The following is a 20,505-nucleotide window of genomic DNA, read 5'->3' as shown; positions in this document are numbered from 1 at the left end:
AAGCGGCACGCAGTAGGTTACTATAGCTACACCCTCAAGCCACCTGAAGTCAACTACACCACTACTGAAATAGAAGCTCTTGCAGTCCTTAAAGCAATTCAGTACTTCCGTACCTACCTAGAAGGTGCGAAGTTTACTTTGTTCACCGATCACCAGGCCCTCACTCATCTCTTGAATATGACCCAACCTAAGGGACGTATCGCCAGATGGGTGAACTCTTTGCAGCAGTTCGATTTCACCATCTCCCACAGACCTGGACCCCTTTTGACTGATGCAGATGCATTGTCTAGACTGATGATACAGGCCAACAACGAACAATCGGAAGAAATCAATGAAATTGAATTGTGGGAAGGCACTGAACAATTGATTTTTATGGAAGGTCGCTATCACGTCCCGCCAACGCTGGTTTCAAGGGTGCTTTATTTGTACCACGATAGCCCAGAATCTGGAGGACACGACGGATTTTGGCGCACCTACAACAAGCTAGTCAAGAGATTTACGTGGCCTCACATGAAAGAAGACGTCAATCGATACGTTCGTTCATGCCACATTTGTAAAATCAACAAAGTGAAATATAAGCAACCTACGGACACCATAATAATACCTTGCCACTCGAACGTGCCTTTTGAAGTTGTACACCTGGATTTCGCCGAGCTAAATAAGAAACGAGAAGGAGTCCGAAAAACGCAAGCTTTTCTTCTGGCCATAGATGAATGCACCAGGATGGTCGCGGCACGGGCAGGAAAAGAAGATGTGAATAGTGTCATCGCCCTTCTCGAACGGGATATGTTTAGGACAACCAGGACGATCGTATGTGACAACGGTCCAGCGTTCAAGAGTGAAAAACTAGCAAGATGGGCTCGAGACCACAATATATCAATCAAATTCTGTGCGCCATACCATCCCGCGGCGAATAGGCTTGCAGAGCGTGCTATACGACATGTGAAACAATACATCAGGATGTACGATAGTTTCCCTGGTGGATGGAAATGTTCTTTAGAAGCAGCTGTAAGACATCACAATCGCTCCTACACCAGTGGCTTGGGATGCAGCCGCAGTTCACTTCTTCAGGAGAAACCCCTATTGTTCAGGTGGACCATGAACTGGGGCTGCTAGAAAATCTCAAGATCGTCGAGGAGAGGAAACAGAAATCGCAGGAGGAGAGGTACCGTAAACGAATGAAAAAAAATTTTGACAAGAGACATTGCTTAGATATCCCAGACATTCAAGTCACCGACCTCATTCTAGTTAAGAAAGGAGTAAGAGAATCCAATACCAAATTTTATGGTCCTTACTCTGTGACAAAGACGGCCACTCAGAAAGGAATATTGAAGACTGTGTGGTACATTGGCGAACGTGGCTCAGTTGAATGTGCTTCGATTGGAAACGTTTTCAAGTATTACCCCAGGAGGGGTTAGCAAAATAAACTTGGAAGGGTGAAGCGGTATGAGCCTTCGAATAGAAGATGAAGCGCAGGAACCGGGGTTCAGGGGAAAAGAAGAACGAAGTTAGAATAAAATGGTAGACAAGATGGACGCCAGTTCCATAGCAGTACTTTCCGTCTATTGTGTCCTTTAACTAGGAACGCTACAATTAAGATAGATATTGATTACATTTTCCCCCCAAACTCTAAGTTTCATTCAGCCACTTTTTTAAATAACCTGTTGCAAGATTACCTTGCACACGTAAAAACAAATCACATATTAGCTACGGACGCTTCAGTGAACAGTGAAAACGTGGGCGTAGGCATTCTATCGCTTCCGCTTGGCTGGTCATTCTCCTTGAGACTGCCAGATTTCACACCCCTTTTTGAAGCCGAGCTTTTAGCAATAATTTTAGCACTTCGTAAACTCCCTTCGTACTCAATAAGTGCGGTTATTATAACAGATTCCCTTTCGGTCTGTACTTCGCTTACAGCTTCATCCAATTCGCCAACTCTAAAGACGTTTCTAACATTGGTTCCTCCACAGTTGAATTCTCTAAAACTATTATCGGTATCTGGCCACTGTGGCTTACATTGAAATGAAATGGCTGCGCGATCATCCCTGGGTGCACCTATAATGCCGGTTCTTTCAGTAGTGGCGCACATAACAACAATTAGATATAGAACATATTCAATTCATAGAGATGTCAATGAATCACTAACAACATGGACAGAATATCATCACCTAAAATTTCGGCGTAAAATCCAGTGGTGTCCATCAAGACAATCAGAAGTAGTGATCACGAGATTACGCTGCCATGTCCCTCCATTAGATCTATATTTACACAGGACTGGTCTGACGCTATCACCTCTATCCATACTGCCAAGAAACAGAATCACTAGGTCACTATTTTTTGGTATGTCGGCGATACAAATTGTTAAGAAAAAGACATCTAGAACTTCCGCTTGCTAAATTAGGGTTAATGTTATCATCAGAAATCATACTATCTCTCGGTGCGTCAACTATAGGGGTCAGCCACAAAGACGTGTTTGATGCCGTCTGCGGTTACATATAATCAACAAAACGATTAACTTTTTGATTGTTCTCTTGTAATTTGTTTGTTTTTGTATGTTTTGTTTTCTCTCTTTCTTTCCTTCGAATATGTAACATTTCAAAAGAATAGGTAATTGTTTAAGCACGCAATTCTTGGCCGATACACCAGTGTGGGCATGAGCCATAATATGAGGCCATCATCATCATCTAGCGGAGGGCCGATCGTCTGCTTCTCTCTTTACAATATACCTGTATATATACGTAGTCAGGTTATATACATGAAAAAGCTATTAACTTTAATCTAATGGAGGCAGACAGGTCCGGTGCGATACCTTGACCGAGAATGCGTCTTCGTCGTCGTTGTCCTCAGCTTCTGCAGAAGCGGCAAACCCACTACACCGGCAACTGTTATGCTCGTAGCGATATATATATATATATATATATATATATATATATATATATATATATATATATATATATATATATATATATAGCCCACATATAACGAACTTGATCGTCACGTGGCATTTGTTCGTTGTATCCAAAGTTCGTACTAAGTGGACCACCTATAATACGGGAAAAAAGAGCAAGCGAGACGAAAGTTCACTTTATTTTTGAAAAAAGTCCGTGATGCATGTCTGCTTCTTTAAAGCTGATCGCATCACTGCCGTTTCTAATTTTTCCAGCGCGGTAATATGTTCATCGCCAAGGCCTCTGCTGCACACGAGTTCCTTAAGCGACGCGATGTAACCGATCGTGGTTGAAGCGTTCACAGCAACCGGCGGTAGAGCAGCACCCTCGTCATCGTCCTCGTCGGTATCTGGGCAGTCAGGAAGGGCTCGCACTTCACGCACAATAGCTTCGTCAGTGCATGGCTCCGCAATGTCGACGGCGTCATCAGCAGAAACGAAATCGTCCCAGGCAACGTCAGGTCCGGCCAGCTGCGTGTCAACGAGGCGTTGCCACAAGTCCTCGTGCGAACGGCTTTCCGGTGGGTGATCTATGGCGTCCTCGGTGCCTGGGCCCATAAAAGCCGCCTTGCGGAAGCAATTTTCTATCCACTCCGCGGTGAGTTCCATCCACGCCGCTTTCAACATGTCCACGGCGGCAAGCAAGCTGATGCGAACTGGCATGGCAGCATCAATCGCGAACAACAAGCGTTGGATGACGCGCCGCCGGTAGCACACCTTGAACGCATGAATGATGCCCATATCCAGCGGCTGAATTTTGCAGGTTGCATTGGGAAGCAAGAAGAGCACTGTCACCGCACTCAAGGAAGGCTGCACATGGTGCGCCGCACAGTTATCCAGCACGAGCAGGACCTTCCTGTTTTTTCGTGCCATGTCGCGGTCGAACTCGACAAGCCACTCGGCAAATAAGTCACGACTCATCCAGGCTTTTGTATTGTTCCTGTAGCGTACGGGCACGTAGCTTCCAAAGCATCGCGGCTTACGTGACTTGCCAATGACAAAAGGCAGCCGCCGGTCACTGCCGTCCATATTGACACACAGAAGAACGGTTCTGCGCAACTTGCTGTTCTTCCCTCCTGCGCACTTGTCGCCTTTCAAGGCATGCGTTTTAGATGGCAACATCTGATAAAACAACGCAGTCTCGTCGGCATTGTAAACGTCCCGTGGAGCATAGCTCGTGATTGTTGGGAGGTTGTCGGAAAGCCGCGCATCGACGTCCTCGTTGTTCACAGACGCGGCCTCGCCGACGACCGCCTTGAAAACAATTCCGTGGCGAGCCTTAAACCGGTGGAGCCATCCATTGCCTGGGCTGAAATCGGGAAAGTCCAAAAGGAAGGCGAAGTCTTTAGCCTTGGAGAGCATCAGCGGTCCACTGATCGGAACGTTGCGAGACCGCGCGTCAGCGAACCACTTCAGCAGTGCGTCCTCAACGTCCGCGTAGGTCGCCTTCCGAAGTCGTCGGATCGGCATTCACGGTAGCACCAAGAATCTTTTCCTTGCCCTTAGCAATGGTTTAAATGGTCGATTTTGACAGTCCGTACTTCTTGACCAGTTCGCAGTTTTTTGCACCTTGAGCAAGTTCATTAACAATGGCCATCTTCGTTGCGATGTCGACAGCTTTCCTTTTAGCACCTGAAGAGGTCGGCGTACAGCCCTCCATCGCACCAGGCGCAAGTCAAGCCCTTGGGCTCGCGCGCTGAGGCAGCCTTCAACTCCCCGATCTGGGAAAGGCACGGATGCGGCAACGATGTCAATGCAGTGCCATCGCACAGAAAGAATCGACGGCGTAATGCCAGGGGGGGGGGGGGGGTACACTCCGTATGGCTCCCATTGGCCGTTTTCGAGCAGACGCTCTTTCGACGCTAGCGCCAAGGTCCCCTTCAGTTAAGGCCCTAACCAATGGGCGACGCATAAGCAAAATGGCGGCGCACATGATTGTTTAAGTTGTCATGGCAACAGCAACAGCAGCCGCGCGGCACCTCCTCTCACAAACGTTTTTCGCAGTCCAGCGAAACCGCACCAAACACCGCCGGCTCGGTCAACTACAGGGGCCCAACAGCTTCGCGTTCGCTCTAACCGAGTGTTGAGGCCACAACAGTTCGTTCTATCTGAGACACTGTGCCATTGCCCCAATATATATTTTGACGGTAGCACCGCCCTCGTTCGTACCAAGCGAGCGTTCGTTATATCTGCGGCTGTTATAAGTGTGCTATATATATATATATATATATATATATATATTCCCTCTCGCTCGAAGGTGCCTGTCGTATATATTTGCTTCTCTTTCTTACAGGCAAGCTCGCACCGCCGTAATAGGTGAAACTGCGAGCTTTCTATTTTAAAGACTTCATATATTGGTTTGCGTTGCGACGTTGCGCGAACATGTAAGTGGCGTAGTCGGGCCGTATGCAACTTTTACTGATAAAAAAGGACGACCTCCTTCTCAACAGGGCAAAGCGGAACCGTGGAGAGGCTGTGCGATTGCGACGTTTAAGTGCGCGCGATGCATGGCTGACGCCACACAGTGGGGGACGCACTCTTTGGCTCTCATTTGGTAACACGGGAATTCCTCGTCGTGGAGCTCAGCGGATCCCTTTGAGCGGGAGGCCCTGGTCCGACACTTCTCACTCTCGGCACAACGGAAACGTAACCTTCGATGGCACGACAACTTGGGGTGCGTCAGCATCCTTCATTTTCGCAGTGAGAACTTATATGCACGACAGATGTACGCTCTCACCTTTTGTATCGTATTCGCGGCGCGTAGCTTGGGCGGGCAGAGGGGTGACATACCCTTCCTACATACCAGGTACATATCCCTCCCCGCCCCCCACCTTTCCCCTCGAAATTTCTTTGTACCAAGGTGGCACCTGTACAACAACCTCTCTCCGATTGCGTCCCCGGTCAACTGGGTGTCTCCCCCGATAAAAAAAATCCTGTCTACACCACTGCGTTTTCGTACCGATTCTGCATCGACTTGGCTGCAGGTACTGCGGGCTGCATCCTCCCAAATATTATCCATCTGAAATTTAGCAAAAATTAATTTTGTTTAATTAAAACGTATCAATATGTCAAGGATGATCGCCTTGCGTGGCATTTCTACCTGAGAACGTAGAACATGTATCCTGGCTTCATCAAAAATAATGTTTTATTTCGTAGTTCACGAAACCAATAAATTATTCAATCAAGTAACATATAACAAAAATCTTTGTTCGACATCTTGCAGATGCTTCAGGCACGTACTAGAGGGCTCTCAAAGCTAGACTTCAATGTGTCCGTGATCCTGAGAAGAGTGGCACCAATACGAAATGGGAAGTAATGTGTCTGATTGCTGCAGATAACCTATTCGGAGCCACGTGGGCCTCTCCGCGCATGCGTCGATGGTCCCTCTTTCCTTCTTTCTCTCTTTTCTCTTCTATATATATTTCCGAGCTGGAAATAAAGCGTCGTCTTTTTGCTCTGCGAATCGGCCTGGATTTCAACCCGTAGCTGCCGGCCTTTGGCCGGTAGAACGTAACACTGATGTAATGAAAAACAAATGTCATAAGCTTACCGGGTGTTTCAGCGAACACTTTCTAATTTTTTTTTAATTTCTTGTGCCAGATAGCACAATTCTAGTCCATGAGCTGGTCTATACACGAAGAGGCGGACATTACTTGCACAGAAAATTGAAAAGCACAATAAACTAACCAACAACATTTCACTAATTAACTTTTAAACTAACTACCTTAGGGCACATAATGCAATTTACAAATTATAACCGGGGAGTTCGCAAATCAATACTGCAGCCATGACCAGCTGAGACGATCAGCGGTCCAACCAAAATAAGAAGCACTTCACATCGGTGCCGCGCACGTACACTTCGGGTAGCCCGCTGGTAAATAACATGTTAGCATTGCTCGAGGCAAAGCTAACATGTTTGCAATGTGAGTAGCTGCATTTATCTTTGGCAAGTGCTCCAAGCACATGAGAGTCCTCGAGAAACCGAAACTATAGGCATATCGCGCAGAAGGGTGCTTGGCGTCGGCTACATTGATAGCGCCTTCATGTGCGATACCGCAGCCTGTAACTTTCTACCCAAGAACTTTGCAAGAAACCCGATTAGCGAAACGGGAAGTGTACTGACGAGATAAAGAAGCTGCCAGCTGATACGAGAGAAAAGAAGCAAGAGAGGCTGACACTATAAAGTTTGGAGTTAAGACTCCCAATGCGCCAGTGTATCGGCGACCGACTACAAGCGTGGACAGACTCTGCCGTTGCGGTGAGCAAGTTTCTTTGCTTTCATATTTACGCCGATCCGCATGTTTGCATCCTCTCGGGGTGGCTCCCGGGCCGGAATGAAATAAATGTCTCTCTCTCTCTCTTTCACTCCCGCCAGGCTGTTATTTTTTGTATATCCCGTCGTGCCGCCAGTCTTCCATAAATTGAAGGAGGCCTGCCGCTAACGAGCTTTATCTGTGCCCTAATAATTGTAGAGAGCGCGTTATAGAGAAAAAAGTTGTGCAAATAACTGTTTAGCAAAAATTTAAGACATGTGAAGCACTACCAAATAGCCCTAATTAATATTTCGATAAAGTTTATTACTACTGCTCCACTGGTGCTGCCTTTGCCGTAGTGGAAGTCGATTTGATTTTTGAACATAATGCAGGGCAAGCGTCTCATTTATTTCTGCAAACATGATTTATGATCTAGGAAACGGGGTAGATTGTGTTCATCAATTCGTTACCTCGAAGGTCATGTTCAATTCAGTCACGGTAATGCGTATATATATATATATATATATATATATATATATATATATATATATATATATATATATATATATATATATATATATATATATACGTACATACACTGGGCTTCTTCAAAGTTCAGCACGCAGGACGCGAGGTAACATATGCAGGAAAAAGACGACGAACCCTTTGGAAGACGTATTTAACGTTTTCGGCTGGTGGACCAGCCTTCGTCAGAGTACAGTAACGCATATGAACAACTCATACACAGCTTTAAAAGCACCGTATCAAGAGCAGACGGTGCACTGTCTGCGCTGACTAGAACTTTCACTACTCCTAATCATGGTAATCGCCGGCACTTACCTGAGAGTCATGTTTGTATATATTGTATCCTGAACACATTCGCATTTCATTTTTCTACTCGCAAATGCGTGTCATTGATAATTATTTATTATACGCAGTTTAAGTTCTAGTCAGCGCAGGTAGTGCGCCCTCTGCTCTTAATACGGCGCATTTAAATCTGTGTATGAGTTGTTCATGCGCTACTGTACTCTGACGAAGGCTGGTGTCCACTAGCCGGAAACTTCAAGTAAATATTTAAGTAAATATTCGAGAGTTTCTGAAGCAGATAAAAAAAAAGAAATACAATGCTCCAGCGGTATAAACTCGTCCTCATTAAAGCCCCAACTAACGCAGCCTGTATCCCTGCCCCGATTGCTAATCGATGGCTCTTTGGACAGACTGAGATGCGTCAAATCGTTACGTATCAGTCAGTTCACCCAATTTGCTATTAAATTGTATGCTTAAGTGCATTCGGGGTAGCATGTGATACAGCATTGTAGAATTCATCGCAAAAGTCCAGTTTGCACAGAAGGTCTCCAACTTTTGCAGGACCAAAATCGGTGCGTTACAAAAATAATTCTAGACTTTGTAGACGTATGGAGGAATCTCGCGCACGTTCTCGGTGATAGTGGTGGTGGTGGTAAACATTATTGAAAGGGGGGGAGGGGGAAGGGGTAATAAACCCGGAACTTTTCTTAAGTAACCCAAGCCGTAGAGTGTTCCACGTAACAATACAACAAAACACATCTATGTCCGAACTATAGCTTACAGGACGAAGGGAAAAAAAGACAGAGACACTCAGACTGTCTGTAGAGGGAAGTTCTATAGTGTAAATACAGGCCGGCTAACTTGTGCTGGGAACAGAATGCGAGAGAAGGAAAGAAGAGATGGAATAATAGAGAGAGAAAATGATGCGTGACACTAACTCGATACGACGCGCCACAATGAAGTTGATCGCACAATCACCATGCCGTCATGTTCTCAAGCAGAGGAACACCGCAGTGAAAGCATTCTGTGTTGTACTTGGTCTGGAGCAGTGTCCGAATATTCTCTCACCCACGTCAGGGAGGGATCGTGCAGTTTGCCAAGCGTAGTCGAAAGCGCTCTTCTAGTGGCTCTAAAAAGAGGCGCCAATTGGGGACACCTGATCGCTTCCTCGTAGCCGCAGTTGCTGCAAGCACGGCTGTAAACCATACCAACGCGTAATAATTCAGCATTTGTGAACACAACGCCGAGAGCACAGTTGCCCAACGTTTCACTTATGCGAAATTTTGCACACACTCCAACAAAGCATACCCAGGCATGTTGAATTACGCGTGAAGATCTAAGGGCCAAGTCGCGAGTACGCTATAATCTAAAACAATCGTTTCCATTCTACCTGTAGCGTGCCTATGTGAATCTACCTGTTCAGCCTTTATAAGCAGCTTTAGAGGTAGCTTTAGCTAGGGGACAGCTTCCAAAAACACTCCAAAAACACGCCTTCAATCGGTGATATCAATTACGCGAGCACACACGAAAAAATCGAAACCATTTACAGCGGACTGTTCGACGTGAAATACGAGGGGAGTGAGGTTATATCTCGTGGCGTATCTAACAGGGGAACGAAATTCTCAATTTTAAGTCTGGCAGTCGAGGCATGAAGGCATAGTCATCACGGCATAATATGACAGTTCGTAGCCGAATAAATTGACAAAAGCCGAGTTTACGGAATTATTTATTCGCCAGCTCATTAGCTTACGACCAGACTTCGGGGTATTGCAATTGACATCTCATATTGCCGGAATGCGCAAGATCGCTTGCGAGGGCGGCGGAATTGTAAACGGTCTTTACAGGCGTTTTCAACTGCATGTTTGCGATCTGCCTCTCTGCCTGCCGGTGGCAGAGTTGAACAGAAACGCAAAGCATTTTACGTGCTCCCAGTGCCGGGGATAAGCGCTTCGCACCCTGGCAGTTTCTGCCATTTGTCTGGACTCCTTCTCCAGGGTAGAGTTCACCAAACACTAAAATCAGGTGGTCCAATCCTGATTCAAAATGTTTCCGATGTGAGTGTGCATGTTTTCTGCCCCATTTTGGATTAGATAAATATAGAACGCAGTGAAAGTTCGTGAACGAATTAGTCGACAAGCTTGACAGATCGGAGAGCTGGGAGCAATCGGGGTTTTGGCATGATTAGGATTCCCAATTGACTGCTACCAAATACAGTGAAAGCAAACTGTTATGTCAACAAAGCACTGAAAACCGAATTATGCCTCGAAAGAATACAAGTAGTATTGACTGGTTGCAGACGAAAACTACATACGAGTGCGAGAGAAGGTACATTTATTTTCATGACGGAGTCAATCTTACATAGTGGCGTGTGAATTCGTGAACTGCAAGATCTCAGCTGAAGGCTATGTACAATTTAGCCGGGACGTAGTAGATATAGTTGCATTTTGTCAGTGCCCTCATTTTCGCCCTCACCTAAAATTTGTGAGTATGAGCCATAAAAAAAAGACTCCAATTCCGATTTACTCCCCAAATAATTTCTGAAAATGAAATTTCATGCAAATGTCACGCAATTTCGCAGCTGCAATAATGAGACGTTATGCCTAATACAAATTCTTTGGCTGCGTGTCGCAGCGCCAAAAGTCGTTAAAAGAATGACATGCAGTGCATATATATCTTGGGTAGAATCCCTATTATATGTCAAAACTTGTACTCAAGAACTCTGGCCACAATTCGCAAACCAAACTGGCAAAAGTTATTACATTTAAGCTGTTGACAGCATTCGATCTCACATCAATACAGTATCCCTAACTGGCGGTCGAAAGTCACGTGTCGGGTATTGATAACGATGAAAAGATTTGAATTCTTGAAAATGACAAATCTACATAAGTAAATATTTGAAATTTTTAGTGGCAACTAGAAAACATGAGCGAAATTTCCCTAAGAAATTTAAATGACTTAGAAAGCTTGAATTTGTACTTCAGGTTGAATTCGGTCAGCTTTGGTAGCAGCCAAGGTCACGTGGCAAAACATCACTGGAGTGCCTGTGCGAGTGAATCTATTATCGAATAGCGATACTCTCGTTATTGGAGAAACAGAAAAAGCGCCACATTCTATTGACTTAGGAAACAAGTTTTTTTCCCGGTAAGTACAGCGTATTTTCCCCCATATTACCGCCCACAATACAAAATAACGACTTCATCCTTTCAAGTTTAACTTTAAGGCACCCGTTCACGAAGAAAAGTAATACGTGCTCATTGATGCATTTGTTTCTGTCTAAAACTTGCTAGATAGCTAGCAAGTTCGCTAATAAGTAGGCTTGGTATCTCTGCTTAAGCATTACTATTGACCTCCGAGTAAAAAAAAAAAAAAGAAGCGACTCCGAACCGCTGAAGTTACACGTACCGAAGTGGACCCACACTTACTACACATGTGGAGCGCGCTATTGTGGAATCGCATTCGCTTCAAACTTCAAAAATTATGTTCACTTTCTTTTTTTTATGAACAGGCTATCAAGAAGAATACTATGAAAACCTTCGTTGTGGTATTATTTATCGTCATCCATTTCGGTGAGTGCTATTCACATTGTATTGCGGAAGCAAACCGCTTTGCTCTAGCAGTGAAGTGGCATTGAGAGACACACGTTTTGCAACACTTAATTTCTTGCATGTGGTTAGTGCATATGCACAAGGATGTTTTTGACAACAGTCTGAGTGACCTCATTTACTAGGACTTGTTGAAGTAATAATCCGCTACCGGCATAGTCCGTTTTTTATTTAGTTGAAAAGAATATCATCGAAAGTTTAGGCACTCGCACGACATGCAACATGTCACTCAACTATTTTTTTTAACATAAGAGTGCACACGCTGAAGCCCTGCATGTGCAGCTGACAGGCAGAACAGTCTGTCCGTCGTACATGTTCTTCTTTTAGTCGGCGTCCTTGTAGCGCTCATTTCTTTTCTTCAAGTGAAGTCTACGCACTTTAGCAAGTACACAGGATTCAAAATGTTATATCTGCTTTCAGAACCTCATCTTACTTTTTCTACTGCGCGAAAAGATGTAAATCTACGACCACTTTATCACGTGGCATTTAGCTACATCGGTGAAAGCAATATTCATAGTGCTGGGACAAAGCTAGTGTGGCCCGCCATTTTATACAGCTCACCGAAGGGCTGCCGTAATGTTTTTAATTCCCCGCTCCAACTGAGCCTTCGACTTATCTCGTACTAACGGTAACAGTTCACAAAACTAAATCTAAGAAGTGTATCCATAATGGCCAACCTTGTTACGGGATTTAAATAAACTGATGATGGTTTCGCTAATACTTCATGGTAGAAAGCACTATCACGCCGGAATACAAATTTTGTAGGCAATCACACTTTGGCGATAAGGCCAAATATAGCAAGGAAACATTTTGTTCTGCAGATAGAACTGGTAACTAAAGATGTTTCAGAAACCTTTGGTCGTGGTTTTTTTTTGTCTGACCTATTTTGGACTGATCATTCTATAACCAAATTATAATGACTAACAAATCATGTTCGCAGGTAACGCCGAAGTCTCCGATGAAGACGACTGCACAGAAGCCCAGCAAAGAGGCACGTTACCTGTTCTTACTATCAAATTTCTCGCACGTTCATAGGTATTTAGTTGACGGCATTGGTGATGGTTATAGCTGCACTGAATTTAATTTATGTGGAGATGGGTCCAAGCGTTGCTTCATATGGGGAGCCATATATTACCGTAACCCTAACTGGTACGACAAACGCAATACCGTAAAAGAAGCGTTTCGCGACGCGTGATGCTTCACTCACTTCATTATCGACACAAGTAGCCGTATATGTGCATAAAAAATGGCGTGACGCTCAAGATCAGGTCCCCTCAACACATACACGCAAGCACACTTCCCGTGGCACGCTGGATGGTGTGGGAAAAAAAAATGTCGCTCTCTCCAACACCCACGAGCGTATGGGGAGAGAGTGACAAGTAGACGTGAACACAGCAACGGTTAGTTTTCATTTTGGATAAAAGTGTATAGCCGCTTGCACTCGAGATGGGAGAAAAACGGGCGAGCACCACTCGTGGCTGAGTTTTCAACTTCCCTCAAAACGCGGCCCGCAAATGGTGCACCAATTACAAATTAGGGCAGCAGGCTCTAACAGCAAGCGCAGTATTAGCTCATTTCAAATTCAGGGTAGGCGAATGCAGAGCATACGCGCCTGAAGAAAGTCTTTAGGGCAACGCTTGGACGCTGGTACTAACGCGCAAATCTTTTCTTATGCGCAGCTATGAATGGACGGTCCTTGTCGTCACGCCGCTTCATGTGGTGGCCGTTCGACGCTTGCAAGGACGGTTTCACACGCGTCACGTGTGAAGGAGACCTCGAGTGCCATGCTCTCCGTCTACAATCGACGGGTTTCGATGTATCATCCCGTACACTGTGGACCCACACGAGTAAGTGTACGGAGGGACGGAGGGTGCACACCAAACTGCTCGCAACCACCCCGGTGCCTCAGAGTCTGTGGCGTCCTAATGCTGGGCATAAGGTCGCGGGTTTGGTAGCTGGTGGCCGCATTCCAAGGGAGGCTGAAGGCGAAAATGCTCGTGCACCGTCCTGAACCCCAAGGGGGTCGATATTAACTCGGACCACTCCACTAGAATGTCCCTCCACTACGTAGTTTCAGGATGTGATAAGCCCCGTAATGTTTTTATATATATAGTGCATATGTGTTGCATCTGCTTGGAGGCGAAACGTGGAGAGGTCGTCATGATAAACGCCAAGTTATTTTAACGCGTAGTACCCCAATGGCTCAAATCATTCCCCTGCTATGTCCATACATACCACCTCGTACTTACATTTTTACAGCGAAGCTGTATGCGTCTACGCCCTAAAAGGCGGTTGTCGCGTTCGCGGGCAAAAACTCAAGCAATCGCAGCGGGAGGCGCATGTCGCTTTCGCTGCTGGGTTCCTTGGAGCACCACCAGATGACGCTCCCCTCCACGCACCTGCGACAGCGACGGCACCTGCCATGCAGGGCAAAGAAAAAAAAGAACCAGAAAGTTCGCCTTCGCGCATAGCGTTCGCCGCAAGCGTTTCTCTGTAGCGATTACGGTTGCATAGGCTGCAGTTGTCGGGAAGTGGAAACTGTGGCATACGAAGCAGGGAGTGACGTAATTACACTTTCATATGTAAAAGAAGAACCCGCCTACCAACTGACTTTATTTTTGTTCTGATAGCTCTATGGAAAGGGCACGTATAGTTGGGACTCCCGAAGTGCGGCGTGAACACGACGAGCGGCGACGTGAACAGCAACGTCACTATGCACAACGGCGTCGTGCTCAGGCTAGGTAGGACGCAGCGGTTCCTGCCCAAAGCAAGCCACGCAAAGTTAGGACGCCTCAACAGCAGAGAGAATACGATGAGCGACGAATAGAACACCAACGTCAATATGAGCAACGGCATCGGGCTCAGGCTCGGCAGTCCTAGCCAAGGATACGTCGCATTGGTCTATTGGATCAAATGATACCACTGCTTGGATACGAGCTCTTTTTTTTCAATTTCCTAAGACTCCGCTTTCTTCCGCCGCAATCGACAGCGTTATCGTTTCCTTTGCACCCATTGCTGCGTGAATTTGGTTGCTCTAACTGGCGACATGATATCGCACTATAAGCATTTCACTATACCTACTCTCAAGTCCTCTTCTTCCTTTTAATCTAAACTGGAAGAACAGCTAAACTCGTGTTTGATCAATAATACGTGTCACTGATTTGCCGGTTTTCGGAAGAGGGTGCCCTGACAGACATGCAGCAACTCGCCACAGTAGAATCCAGAAAGCGCCCCATTTTGAGCTAGCAATCCTTTGTGTGACGTCATCAATAGCCTCAAATTGGTTTTAAAATCCTACTGAGATCATGGACAACATGTACCGTAAAACCAACATTAAACGTCCTCTTGGTAAACATCAAGTTTTTATCAATATTTATCTTCAAAGTACCTTGGAATACCTAGCCGCCTCTGGATTGATGTATATTTTTTTCGTACGTACCAATACACAATGGTTTAGGTTGGTATCTTATAGCTACTGCCCAGTTCAACATATTCTAGAAGACCCGTTGAACAGCGCCTCATTAAAATTTAAGGCATTGCCTCCGAGATGCAGCAGGTTAGAGAAATGCGTACTATGTATGTGGCCTGGCCACTCCAGGCCATGCTATCGGAATTTCAACTCTATATTTATTTGCCTTTGTTTACATTGATGCAGCCGTACGTTTCTTTGGCCTATATATTTCTTTTCGTTTATACATTTCTTTCAGCCATATATCTTTGCTTTTTACACTCCTGGTTTGAATAAAAAACACTTTGATAACACTGGATTAGTACAGCCCCACTCACTCTCGGCATCTTTCGCCAATGTCAGACGTCACTCTAAGCCTGCGTGCTTGAAAGAAGTGTTCAAGCTATTAAACTGGAAAGGTTTAGGAGTAAGGATCGATGGCGAATACCTCAGCAACCTTCGGTTTGCCGATGATATTGTTCTATTCAGCAACACTGCAGACGAGTTATAACAAATGATGCAGAACATTAACAGGGAGAGTGTAAGAGTGGGGCTGAAGATTAATATGCAGAAGAACAAAGATAATGATAAATAACCGGGCAAGGGAACAACAGTTCAAGACCTCAAGTCAGCCTCTAGAGTCTGTGAAGGACTACGTTTACCTAGGTCAACTAATCACCGGGAACCCTGACCGTGAGACGGAAAATCATGGAAGAATAAAAATTGGTTGGATCGCATACGGCAGACATCCTGAGCTCCTGACTGGGACCTTACCGTTATCATTGAAAAGGAAGGTATACAAGCAGCGTATTTTATCGGTGCTAACATATTGGGTAGAGACTTGGAGACTGACAAAGAAGCTTGAGAACAAGTTAAGGACCGCGCAACGAGCGATGGAACGAATAATGGTAGGCATAACTTTAAGAGACAGAAAGGGAGTGGTTTGGATCAGAGAGCAAACGGGTATAGACGATATTCTAATAGACATCAAGAGAAAAAAATGACGCTGGGCAGGTCATGTAATGCGCATATTAGATAACCATTGGACCATTAGGATAACAGAATGGGTACCAAGAGAAAGGAAACGCAGCAGAGGACGGCAGAAGACTTGGTGGTGCGATGAAATTAGGGAATTTCCGGGTGCTAGTTGGAATCGCTTGACACAGCACAGGGGTGATTGGAGATCGCAGGGAGAGGCCTTCGTCCTGCACCGGAAATAAATATGATTATGATGATGATGATGACACTCCGATATTCTTAAACGTAACTGAACATAAGCGCTCCTTTACTTATCTATGCCTGTTGTTTATTTACCGCGTGTACGTCTGTGCAGTTTATCTCTGCCCCTGCAAAAGACGTGCAAGCCACCGTACACGGGCCACCCTCTGTAATATTTAATAAAGAGCCTTTTTAATAAAGAGCCTCTTTATCTGGGTAGCCTGCCATTGTTGATGCTCTCAATTCATATTACAGGAGGCACAGACAGTGTGAGCAAAGCGAACGACTTCGTTGACACTGTGCTTCTGCAAAGAATGCCGACTCTCGTAAGAAGATATCAGGGCTCCTTTTCTCTCGCTCCCTACTACTTCAAAGTAAGTAATACGATCATTAACTGCCTTCCTTCGATATTGCATTGTGCGTAGGAGCGGGCTGAAACCTATATATCGGCAACAGCTGCTTTTTAACTCTCTAAGCACACTATTACATCCATAACGGTTCCCATTTTCGCGTATTAACTGGTAACCGGTCATTTGTGCCCTACATTAGCTAAAAGAGGCCATAAAATATGTGAGGGAGCAATCATGAATCGAAATAAAATTTACAGTAACTGCTAATGTGCAAATTACCCAGAAGGCCCCGTTTTGCAGCCGTTAAAAGAAACTAATGGTTGGTGTCCATGCTAATGGTTGGTGTCCAATAATGGTTGGTGTCCATATTGCCCATGCAAATCAGAATATTACAAACAGCCGAAGAGTCCAAACTTGATCAAAGTTGTCAGCCTTTTTCTTAATGCAGAGGTGTGCTTCGACCAAGATAAGTCACGGTCGACGGTGACTCCAAGAAACTTGTAGTGGGTTACCGAAGGTACGATCTTTCCATCAATCATAACGGGGCAGCAGGCCATTGACTTTCGTGTAAATGCCATTGCTACGCTCTTTTGTCGGTGAGCGCGGCAGTCTACGACCGTTTAAATATGTAAACCTGCACGCTGTTGCTTCGTTTGTATTTGCAAGCGCGTTAAGTCCGTTGTCCATATGCAGATGTGATCTGCGTAGACAGGGACCGAGACTGCGCCTGCGAGTTCTTTGAGGTGTCCAAAGAACAACGTTAAATGAAGTTGGGCTCAGCACACCTCCTTGATGCACCTCACGATAGACGGGATGGTCCCTTATGTCACCGTCTACAGTTGTCATAAATATCGTTCTCTCTAGAAGATATCAGGCTATCCACTGATGAAGACGGCCACCAATGCCATATTCTTCAAGGGCATCTATTATTGCATCATGTAGAACACTGTGAAAAGCACCCTTTGCATCAAGAAAGAGTGCTTAAGAACCCACGGTCCAATGCTATTAGACGGCGTATCAAATGGCCTCTTTCAGCTTCATCTCGTGGGCATTCTAGTAGAAGACGCTGTACATCCTCATCCGCGTGGCCTCAAATGCATTTTATGCAGAAAGCGTTTTTAGTAAACGCGGTACCAAACGTTATACGACGGACTAGTGTTTCAATAGATATACTGATATTCAATGGGCGTTGTATATTGAATTATGTTTTGGCATTTGACTATTCCAGAGGCGCTGACGTTACTTCAGTCAGCAAATGGATTCACGATTTTAATTGAGCGCACTCCGACAAGGTTACAATTGCACTCGCCTCACACCCCGCCCCCCCCCCCCCTTCCCACTTTTCTCCACAGGTCTACAAGACTAGCTGGACAAACCGTGACTTGAAGGTGTATGTAAACTCGGGCCAGTTCAGGAACTTTGACACGTCCGTGCGCCGCGTCGGCGACTGCGTGCTCGCCATGGTGGCCGGGAACGTGAGCCTCAGCTGCGCTCTGAGCATCGGGGGCATCGCCGCCGAACTCCACACAGAGGTACGACTGTGGGTACATAATTACCGGGTCCCTCCAACGTTATTTGTTGGGCACCATAGCATGCTTCACAGTTACCTATGCGACAGCGCAAATCGGGGAGCGCTGAAACAACGGTTCCCATTGGGCGATTGGCGCAATGACTGGTTGATCCGAGAACACCTTTCGAGTGATCCGTTTCTTTAGTTGTCGCTTTAAGATGAAACTTTAACGCTGGACCTCCTATCTAAGTATACGGGAACGGAAAATCTTGCTGATCGTTCGTGGTACCGAATGTGTTGAGCTTTGATGAATGTAAACACAAGTTATGCCGACTTTAGGAAGTGAACTCCTATTTAAGCCACTGAGACCGGGAACAACCTACTTCAGCTAGAACACAGCCCTGCAAAGCAAAGGAAACACACAATAGTTTTTACTATAGACAACCCTAATATGCATGTCAACTTCTTAATTTCTTTATTTAGAAGTAAATGGTATTTATTTAGGATAAAAATGCCTGTTTGTATTTGGTCTGAAACTGTTACTACGTAAAGTGGAACTTTTGTCAACATTCAGCGTGACCAGCATGCAGGTGAAATTAGTTTTGCCTAAACCCGCATGCCAGAAGAAATTTCACGAGAAAATCTGGGTATTGTGTAAGTGTCCAACTAGTGGACTGTTAATTTGGGCTTCTTTTCAATTTAATTCAAATGACAATAAAAGAAGGCTATGCATGCAGTTTCCTTATAGTAATGACGGCCACTCTTTTTCGCATAGCCGCTGTGTACACTCGCGTGAAATAATGCACGCACAAAGTTGTGACAATCAGAAGTGAGCTTCAGCACCAAATACAAGAGAACAGCATACGCAAAACATCTTCCATGCCGCATAAGACGAGCTTCATACCCCCCGGCTTGCTCCTTTGGCAACGACGGGGAGGATGTTTGTCATCTCTATTTCTCGAGCGCCTCGGACGCGGCAGGCATAGGCCGCAACCAGAACGAGAGCTACGCTCAATTTTTTCCTCACCGACCGTTCTCATTGGCGAAATTGCTGGGCCATTGACCATCGAAAATAAAACAGCATGAAGCATTGAACGCACCAGAACATATTTTCGGAGATGCAGGCATCCTTAACCGTGCAGTACTAGAAGCCACAATAAATAGAAACTACAATGAGCCTGCAACTTCATATCATTATTTGTATTTATGCGTGCTTGTAAATACTGTGTTACGCCCACCTGTCCATTTCGCACTTGGCCTGCAGGTGAAGTGCTGAGTGGCTGCTCTGAGGTACCAGCGAGAAGACAGCCGCCCGCAAGCGTGCACACACACACACACACACACACACACACACACACACACACACACACACACACACACACACACACACACACATATATATATATATATATATATATATATATATATATACTACTCCCAACTTAGCTCTAAACAATCTTGCCAGATACCACTTACCTTTCACCTTTCATAAAGATCTTGAAATGTGGCTTAGGGGGGGAAAAAAGCAGTTACCAGCCAAGCCTCAGTTGACAAGTAAAACAATGCAGGCAAATGTCATACCGCTTTTGTTTGCCTTTCTTACAGACAAAAGGAGACGGTCTGCTTGGCATTATAAAATCCGTGCGTGTCGAAGCACTCCAGTACCAGACGACCGGCAAGGTTGAAGTCACTGCTGCCCTGAACCAACCTGCCTTCGTGCGCACTCTCATCGTGGACAACGCCGGCTTCGAAGTGACGCCCGGACACAATCTCGAGTTGAACTCGATTCGAATGAGGAACTTCAAATCTCGCATGGGCGCTTATCTCATGGAACAGATGCGCGAGAAGTTTTACTCCAACTACGAGGCAATACTGAGGCATGCTTTCTCTCGCAACAGCTTTTTCTTGTTCTGATCAAATTAGATACGCTTGTATATAGTTGGGGGGAATCTGGTGGAGCAGGTGAAAGCATGTGCTTACCCCTCCCCTGTTTTGCTTATGTAGGCTACGTAGAAACTTTCAAATAAAAGTAATCCACGTGTTTTAAAAAGCGAACAATGTTCTGTGGTGCGGGGACGCGCATCGCGCTGGCCGAGAGGAAGGCCTAAGTGGTCAGACTACGGCGCGGACTCCGGCAGAAACGAAGCAGAATATGCCAATGCCAAAAATAGACGCACGGGCGGGGCCGAACAACGGCTTTTATTCCGATTCTCAACTAGCATTCTGCAGCACCAGTCAGGCGACAGCACGGGAATGTCCTGTACATGGTATACACGATGGTTTCACAACGTATGCTAAAGTTAGCAGATAACTTTTTCGCAGCAATGTTGAACGAAGGAGGTGCCACTGGATGCCACTACATGGACAGCA

General features: G+C 45.5%; 1 protein-coding gene across 1 annotated transcript; it reads left to right on the top strand.

The window, feature by feature from the left end:
• Positions 1-7,151: 7,151 nt before the first annotated feature.
• Positions 7,152-20,185, top strand: LOC142572584 (salivary anticoagulant protein P23-like). The gene is made up of 7 exons (XM_075681800.1): positions 7,152-7,205; positions 11,513-11,573; positions 12,550-12,600; positions 13,289-13,456; positions 16,531-16,649; positions 17,978-18,157; positions 19,741-20,185. Exons 1-7 carry the CDS (start codon positions 7,152-7,154, stop codon positions 20,047-20,049), a joined length of 942 nt encoding a protein of 313 aa, XP_075537915.1. The 3' UTR covers positions 20,050-20,185.
• The last annotated feature ends 320 nt before the right edge of the window (positions 20,186-20,505 follow it).

The sequence above is a fragment of the Dermacentor variabilis genome, chromosome 2, assembly GCF_050947875.1.
Source record: "Dermacentor variabilis isolate Ectoservices chromosome 2, ASM5094787v1, whole genome shotgun sequence".
Classification (NCBI taxonomy): domain Eukaryota; kingdom Metazoa; phylum Arthropoda; class Arachnida; order Ixodida; family Ixodidae; genus Dermacentor; species Dermacentor variabilis.
Note: the sequence above shows the minus strand (reverse complement) of the source record. Positions and strands in the feature narration are given on the sequence as shown.

Bases quoted from the DNA above. Each gene is read 5' to 3' on its own strand.
- LOC142572584 (XM_075681800.1), top strand. From the start codon at position 7,152: ATGCGCCAGTGTATCGGCGACCGACTACAAGCGTGGACAGACTCTGCC. The intron at 7,206-11,512 runs GTGAGCAAGTTT...TTTTATGAACAG, and splicing joins GGACAGACTCTGCCGTTGCG to GCTATCAAGAAGAATACTAT. The intron at 12,601-13,288 runs GCACGTTACCTG...TCTTATGCGCAG, and splicing joins CACAGAAGCCCAGCAAAGAG to CTATGAATGGACGGTCCTTG.